This window comes from Terrapene carolina, unplaced genomic scaffold, assembly GCF_002925995.2.
Source record: "Terrapene carolina triunguis isolate 2854851 unplaced genomic scaffold, T_m_triunguis-2.0 Scaffold142, whole genome shotgun sequence".
NCBI classification, from domain to species: Eukaryota; Metazoa; Chordata; order Testudines; family Emydidae; genus Terrapene; species Terrapene triunguis.
Genome location: NW_020664493.1, coordinates 2,189,058 through 2,196,557, shown reverse-complemented (window position 1 = coordinate 2,196,557; position 7,500 = coordinate 2,189,058). Strand labels below are relative to the sequence as shown.

Genomic DNA, 7,500 nt, shown 5'->3' with positions numbered 1-7,500 from the left:
ATGGAGCAGGGCCGAGTCAGGTGGTACAGCTCACGGGCCAGCTTAAAATGGCTTGTGGGCTGGATTTGGCCAGCAGGCTCTAGTTTGCCCACCCCTGGGCTATAGCTACCCTCACTCTAGCCAAAATGTGAGTGTCCATGAGCATTTTAAAAAGGCTCCAATGACAAGGTGGCTAAAGCATTCCCCTTTGGTAAACACAAAAGCTGACTGGCAGCTATTTTAAGGCCATAGCCTCAAAGAATCTGACTTCCAGAATGGAAGCAAATATTTAAGGGTATCTACTTCCTTCCCTAACCCACTGCATCTGGCCCCAAATCTTGTTCCTTTTGGATTATGATGGCTGAAGTATTACCATTCCTCCAACCATCATGATCAAAGTATGGAGCAGGCCAATGGGAGCTTCAGGGGTGGTACCCACAGGCAAAGGCAGTGCATGGCAGAGCCACCTGCCCCACCCCACCCCCAGGAACCACTGCCAGACATGCTGGCTACTTTTGGGAGCGGTGCAGGGCCAGGGAAGGCAGGGAGCCTGCCTTAGCCCTGCTGCACACCGCTACCACCCCAGAGCCACTCAAGGTAAAAAGCACTGGGCTGGAACCTGAACCCCCCACCCCAACTCCCTGCCTTGAGCCCCCTGCCATGCCCCTCCTTCACCCCAACCCCCTGCCCTGAGCCCCCTCCTGCACTCCACACCCCCTGCCACACCCTACACACCAACCCCTTGCCTTGAGCCCCTCCCACATCCTGCACTCCCTCCCCCACCCCAACCCCACATTCATGGCCCTGTATACAATTTCCCCACCCAGCTGTGGCCCTCAGGCCAAGAAGTTTGTGCACCCCTGGCCCAAACTGTATCCCCACACAGTTTTGGTCTTCTTCCTACTAGTTTCTACGGCCTGACGCTCAAGGGTTTGTTTTGTTTTTTTTCAAATCCATCTACCAATTAAAACTTATGCTGGCCTTCTACTCTTTTCTGGCTTTCTGCCCTTTCAACACAGGGATGTGACCACTGAAGACAGCCGTTAAGCTAGATTATTTTATAAGATGACCATGAAAGAGGCCAATGGGTAGTGATTGCACTGATTGTTCTTGGTCATTGCACAATACATGAACTTTCTTCTTACTTGGTTCAGGCAATATGAGTAGTAGCAACAATGGGTATTGAGGTGACAAGGTGCAACTCAGGCCCCACGGACATATGAAAGGGATCAAGGGGTAGTTGGTATTACTGTAGGCATTTGGGTTCTCTGGACATTCCCTTGTCTAAGTTGAGTAGTAATAAGACACCACCCTGCTGGCAACCTATTAGGCCTACATACTGTGATGTGTATATTAAACCAGTGGCTCTCAACCTTTCCAGACTACTGTGCCCCTTTCAGGAGTCTGATTTGTCTTGTGTACCCCCACATTTCACCTCTCTTAAAAACTACTTGCTTACAAAATCAGACATAAAAATACAAAAATGTCTGTCACTTTATTACTGAAAAATTGCTGACTTTCTCCTTTACCATATAATATAAAAAAATCAATTGGAATATAAATATTGTATTTCCAGTTCAGTGTATAGTATATAGAGCAGTATAAACAAGTCACTGTATGAAATTTTAGTTGGTACTGACTTCACTAGTGCTTTCTATGTAGCCTGTTGTAAAACTAGGCAAATATCTAAATGAGCTGATTACCCCTGGGGGTACACAGAGGTCTTCCAGGGGGTACATGTATGTACCTCTGTTTGAGAATCACTGTATCAGACATCTACAAGTAGACCCTTTCCTAAAAGCGTCAAAGATGGTAGCTAGTACCGGACATACCCTGCTTGCAAACCTATAGAAGGAGGCTACCTAGAGACAGCAGTTAAAACTGAAAGGGATGGGGGTTGGCAGGGGAAGAAGGCGGCGGGGGGAGGGGGGGGGAAGAGAGAAATGAGGTATTAGGTTTGCAAGACCTAATCTGCTCCAGTGACTTTAATGTTTTCACATTATTGGTGAAACTATTGAAGGCAGAGTTTATGAATTTGTACCATTTTAACACTATTAAAACAGTGTATTAGCCATGCATTGCTTAAACTAAATACTTCAGGAAACTAAACCTCCCCCTTCTACCTTTCCTTGTGTATTAGATTACTGTTTCTTGAAGTACTTGAACACTCTCTTACAAAGAGGTGAAACAGCTATAACATGCAAGCAGCTTGCTGTTTCCATTGAATACTCTCTCTAAGGGCTCACCTACACATGAAAGTGAATCCAGAATAACATACGGTGTGAATTTAGAGCAGATTAACTATTCCTAATAGGCTGTCTAAAGTGAATTAAAATAATTTGGAATGAGATTTATTCCAGAATAAGACCATCCACAGACTAAACTATTCAAGAGTCACTCCCTGTGTAGACAAGCCCTAAAATGGATAATGAAAAGAGAAGCACTACTTTACTAATGCACCAGTGCCGTGTGGCCTTGAGTCAGTTGTGTTTGCTAACAGTGAAAAAGGGAAATTCAGACTTCTTGTACCATGGCTGTTCCAGAACTAGATTTTTTAAAATTTGAGATTAACTCTCTTAACTGAAAGATCACTACCCTTTACACTGAGTACCGCTTCCATCAGGGCAACATAATTAAATCTCTTGAGCAGCACAATAGGTGGAAAGAACATTAACGTCTCCATCCTCCCTTAAAAAAAAAAAAATCCTGTAAAAACACACACAAGGTCTACAAAATCCATTTACTTTAAAAAGATTTTTTTTTAAATCCTAAATTGACTGACTTTCTCTGATGTCATGCTATTGATTTTGTACCCATTCAAGCCCTACAGTTCTTTTTAAAAAGGTTGACCTAAACCTGCTGCTGGAAGATTTCAGTACGTGTCAACCTGTTCCATCATCATCTTGCGGCTGTACTCATAGGCAAGGAACAGTGCACCATTGGCTGGGAATGCACGAATCAAAGTAGGCTTTAGTCCAGAATACAAGGCAAATACTCCTGCAAAATGAAACATGAACTGATTAGAAATGTGCACGTTAAACTTTTAAAAGACTAACCAGCAATAGTTCTGGTGTTCTACTCTCTAGAAGTCATGCAGAGGAACTTAAAATAATGATACTAATTAGAAGAATCAGGAAGCAGAGAGTAGAACTCATTGAGACAGGACACTGTTGAGGCCAACAACTCAAGATTCAAGAGGAGACTGGACATCTATATGGATAAATATCCAGAGTCGTCGTAATAAAATTTTGGAAGGGATATTAAACCTTGGGCTTCAGGCCATCTAACTATTGGAGATTCAGAAAAGACCTAATGTGGGGGACAGCTGGCCCCACATCTTCCTGCTGCAGGATTCTAATACCTTTCTCTGAAGCATCTGGTGCTAGTCACTGTCAGATACACTATCCTGGACCTGAGGGACCTTGGATCTGATCCAGTATGGCAATTTCTACTTTCCTAGTCAACTGAGCATCTTTTATAAATGTATAAGTTACTGTTTCTTATAAATTCTTCAAACAGAGATAAATCAAATTTGTGGCGAATCTATTTCTAGTACCTGCTTGGAGTTTCAATGTTTAAATTACAAGTTAGCCATTGCAGGGCAGTAGGGTGCATTTACTCATCTGTCTTTAACAGGTAAGATACTACAGTAAGTACTAAGTGATTGCCCTCTGAAGTACAATTGAGTGTAGTAGATGCATTAAGCCTGAATCTGTGAAACTAGTTTCTGTATTATTGTTAGCATCAAGATTTTTTAGAAGCATCATTTTGCGGGTCTCTAAAGGTGGCGATGGGAGAATTTCACAAGAATAGTAATTTGTGGTCTACAGAAAAGGAAGTAGCGTAATTAATTTCCCGTAACTTCTTAGACTAGGTTTCAGAATAGATTTTCCATACTGGAGTAAAAAGTTTTCACATATGAGCCTGCAGGTTCAGTTTGTATTGGACATGCTTACCTTCATTTCGCAAAATATTTGCAAATGTTCCCATGAAGCCTGCCTGTTTTCCAGACATGGAAAGAACCTGAATTCTAGATTTGACACAGTCCACAGGATAAACAGCAATCCACAAGCAGATGCCTCCAAAACCACCACTCACCATCAAAGGAATAGGCCCTAAAAACATGAAATAAGCTTTTATACACTGTGCAAACTACCCCCCAAATTTTATGGTGTTCTATTTTAGAGTAATGTGAAAACAAGGAATGCACAGAGTTTGAGGAGGTGGCAGTTTTTCTGTGTGATAAGCTTGCACTGTATCATAGGTATAAGATTAAATAAAGTGGTTGTGGATTTCTAAGGAGTCCAGCCTCCTACTTCCACGAGCACATTTAGAATAAGAGTTTAAAGATTTTACTACGTAGACAAACCTTCAACACAAAGTCTGGTTTAGGAAAGCAGGTTTCTTTAAAATATTTTGTAACATAGGGAAAGAGATACCTTTATGCTCTCTCACTGCCTTCTAAATTTAAATATTCTTATTTCAGAAGTGCAACTCGCCTGCCAGGCCTTGAAGTTCACCCTGGAATGTATGGTTCAGGCCATGACAAGAAAAAAAAAAAAAAAAGGTGTCAGAATTTAATTAATACTTAAGACAAAATATCTCACTCCTGCTGCCATTGCTGGATTGGCTCTGCAGCGCTATCACAAGTAAAAAGGTTGTAAAAATTTCTTGAGTAAAGCCAGCAGTTATGACTCTGAATATACACAGGGGAGTGTCTACTGAGTGAGACAGCATTGTTACAAACCCAGTCAACTTTCAGAATGCAACCACATTTTGCTTTTATGATCAGATTTTTATGAAAATTTGATAACAATAGTAGCTAGAAAAAGCAAGCACTTTTAACTACTAAAAAGCAAACTACTGATGCCAAGTCCCTTCAAAGGCTGGTATCTTGCATTTTAATAGCCAGAGAGACCCAATGGTTTCCTATCTTCAATATCCCTCCTTGAAAGTGCATATGAAGTTAGAACATGAGACCAGCCATACTGGGTCAGACCAAAGGTCCAACTAGCTCAGTATCCTGTCCTCCGACAGTGGCCAATGCCAGGTGCCCCAGAGGGAATGAACAGAAGGGTAATCCTCAAGTGATCCATCCTCTGTCATCCATTCCTAGCTTCTGGCAAACAGAGGCTGACACTTCAGAGCATGGAAAGAGCATTTGTCCAAAATAAGGAATGCAAGAGTTCCAAGAGTTTGTGTTCATACTGGAATGATACAGAATATTACATTTCACATTCTGCAATACTAACATCTGAATCCTAAACAACCAGATAGCCCTTACATACTATAAATAGAACTGGCAGAACTGCCTATTATTGAGGTTGCCCAACATTTCCCATTATAAGACTCTGTTTTCAGTTGCTTATAATTTGCCAAACTGTTTGGGCTAAAGTTTTAAATACCCAGTGTCTACCTCAAGCTTATTTTTTTCTAGAAACCAAATGTAATGTTGCACAGACAATTCTGCCATTTCCTAACTTTTGAGTGCTTGACTTTGCAACATTAATGTTCTTTTAATGCAGTGGTGGGTGTGTGAGAGAGAGAGAAACATCTGTGACACGCACTGAACACCGTGCAAAGGGAAAGTTTCAAATCACTTAAAAGATGCACAACTAGTGAACAACTTTGTTGCAATAAACAGTTCGGTGGTGCATTGTGGAGTGTTGAACATTCAACAGTTTTTGCACAATTATCCTCTCCTGATCAGGTAACTCATACATCAGCTAAATAAGTGTACAAAAGCAAGATGATGCATGACAAATCTGAAAATGGTTGGCGTGAGCAGTTCTTTACCACCCATAAACAGGAATAGTGTTGGTTTTGCTCCCACATCGCTATTCTACAGGACCACAATTTTTTGCCTGCAGATATACAGCAAGTGCATAAGGTATAATTAGCATTGCAGGAGAGATTTTGAGAGTAGAAGTATGCTACTTTCTGTAGTGAGAGACTACCTTTTCCACATACCCACAAGCTGGCACATACCTAGTTGATCTTTTGGTCTCTCCGCTGCAAAAAATGTCCGACTCAGTTCATAGCCTCCAAAGAAGAAGAAATAACCTGGGACTTCCCGAAGTAAAGTGCTTGACAGACCATGGTAGAACCCGAGTGGGCCATCCTTTTGAATAACACTTTTCACTACTGACCAAACTGTACTGATAGAGGGGTTGAAACAATTAACGATACTTAGCACTTTACACATATTGATCTGCAACATCCTATGAGTAAGTACCTTAAACATTACCTCCATTTTACAGATGGGGAAATAGAGGCCAAATTTTGAATCAATTGCAAGGCAAGAATTAGAACTGAGGAATTCCTAGCTCCAATCATTTGTTTTTTCCACAGACCTCAGATAGGAGCAGGGATAGCAATTAAGGGTATGTCTTCGCTACAGGGTTAACCCAGGTGATTGGCACCCAAGTGTGAGCACCTGGGTTAGTCTAGCTCAGGTGTGAGCAGCCACACTACAAAGCCCTACCCTGGTTCTAGCATCCTCATGGTTCTTTATGCTGCAGTAAGCTGAGCTGCTCTGATTCTTTCCCAGTGAATTGTGGGAGAACTTGTCTGTCCTTCTGAGCACCACACAGGGAATTGTGGGAATGGAGTGGAGGACTACTGCCACTCAAGTGACTTAGCACATATCCTCATTGCAAAGCGAGCAGGTTACTAGCCTGAGTGAAAGCCTCACTTGGGTTTTAGCCTACAGCCCCACATGAACCAGCTAGAAAGCACCACTAAACTCAGGTCAGGGGGCTGTTTGAGTGGACAGAGGGAGGGAAGGAGGTAGGGGAGTTAAGGGAAACACTTGAGTAACCGCCTACGTTAACTCTGCAGTGAAGACATACCCTAAGTTAGTATTCCCCAGGAATGTATTTTGACAGTCAGTAGCACACCCTTTGTGCAATTAATAGCACAGTACAAGCTAGACCGGGTTAAGGTTTTGCGTGCCGGTAATACATTTTAATGTTTTTAGAAGGTCTCTCTCTATAAGTCTATATATTATATAACTAAACTATTGTTGTATTGTAAAATAAACAAAGTTTTCAAAATGTTTAAGAAGCTTCATTTAAAATTAAATTAAAATGTTGATCTTACGCCGCCGGCCCGCTCAGCCCACTGCTGGTCTGGGGTTCTGTTCACCTAGGCCAGCAGCGGGCTGAGCGGGGCCTGCGGCCGGGACCCCGGCTGGCAAGGGTCCAGCAGCCAGAACCCCAGACCGGCAGCGGGCTGTGCGGAGCCGGTGGCTGGGACCCCAGACCGGCAGTGGGCTGAGTGGCTCTGCCCACAGACAGTGGGTACCTACCTTCTCCCTGGTTCTGGCCCATTCTCTTCCTCTCTCTGCAATGAGCTGAGGGTGGGAGTGCACAGAGCACAGGGCTGGGGGTGAAGAGTCTGGCCAGGAGCTAGAATGAGGGAGGGTGCTCAGGGTTGGGGCAGGAGGTCTGGGTGTGGGGCACTTACCTGGGCAGCTCCCATTTGGTGCGAGGGGTGCAGGTGGGAATGTGGGGGGGGGGG

At 43.1% G+C, this 7,500-nt stretch overlaps 1 protein-coding gene across 2 annotated transcripts in view; it reads right to left on the bottom strand.

Moving 5' to 3' along the window:
• Positions 1-2,245: 2,245 nt before the first annotated feature.
• Positions 2,246-7,500, bottom strand: part of LOC112117667 (mitochondrial ornithine transporter 1) — a 16,970-nt gene continuing 11,715 nt past the window's right edge. For both annotated transcript variants that reach the window (XM_026653660.2, XM_026653661.2), the window contains exons 4-6: positions 5,968-6,137; positions 3,936-4,094; positions 2,246-2,976 (exon numbers count right to left, since the gene is read on the bottom strand). In XM_026653660.2, the coding sequence (XP_026509445.1) occupies positions 2,852-2,976; positions 3,936-4,094; positions 5,968-6,137 (454 nt within the window). In that variant the 3' untranslated portion in view covers positions 2,246-2,851. The remainder of the gene's footprint in view (positions 2,977-3,935; positions 4,095-5,967; positions 6,138-7,500) is intronic.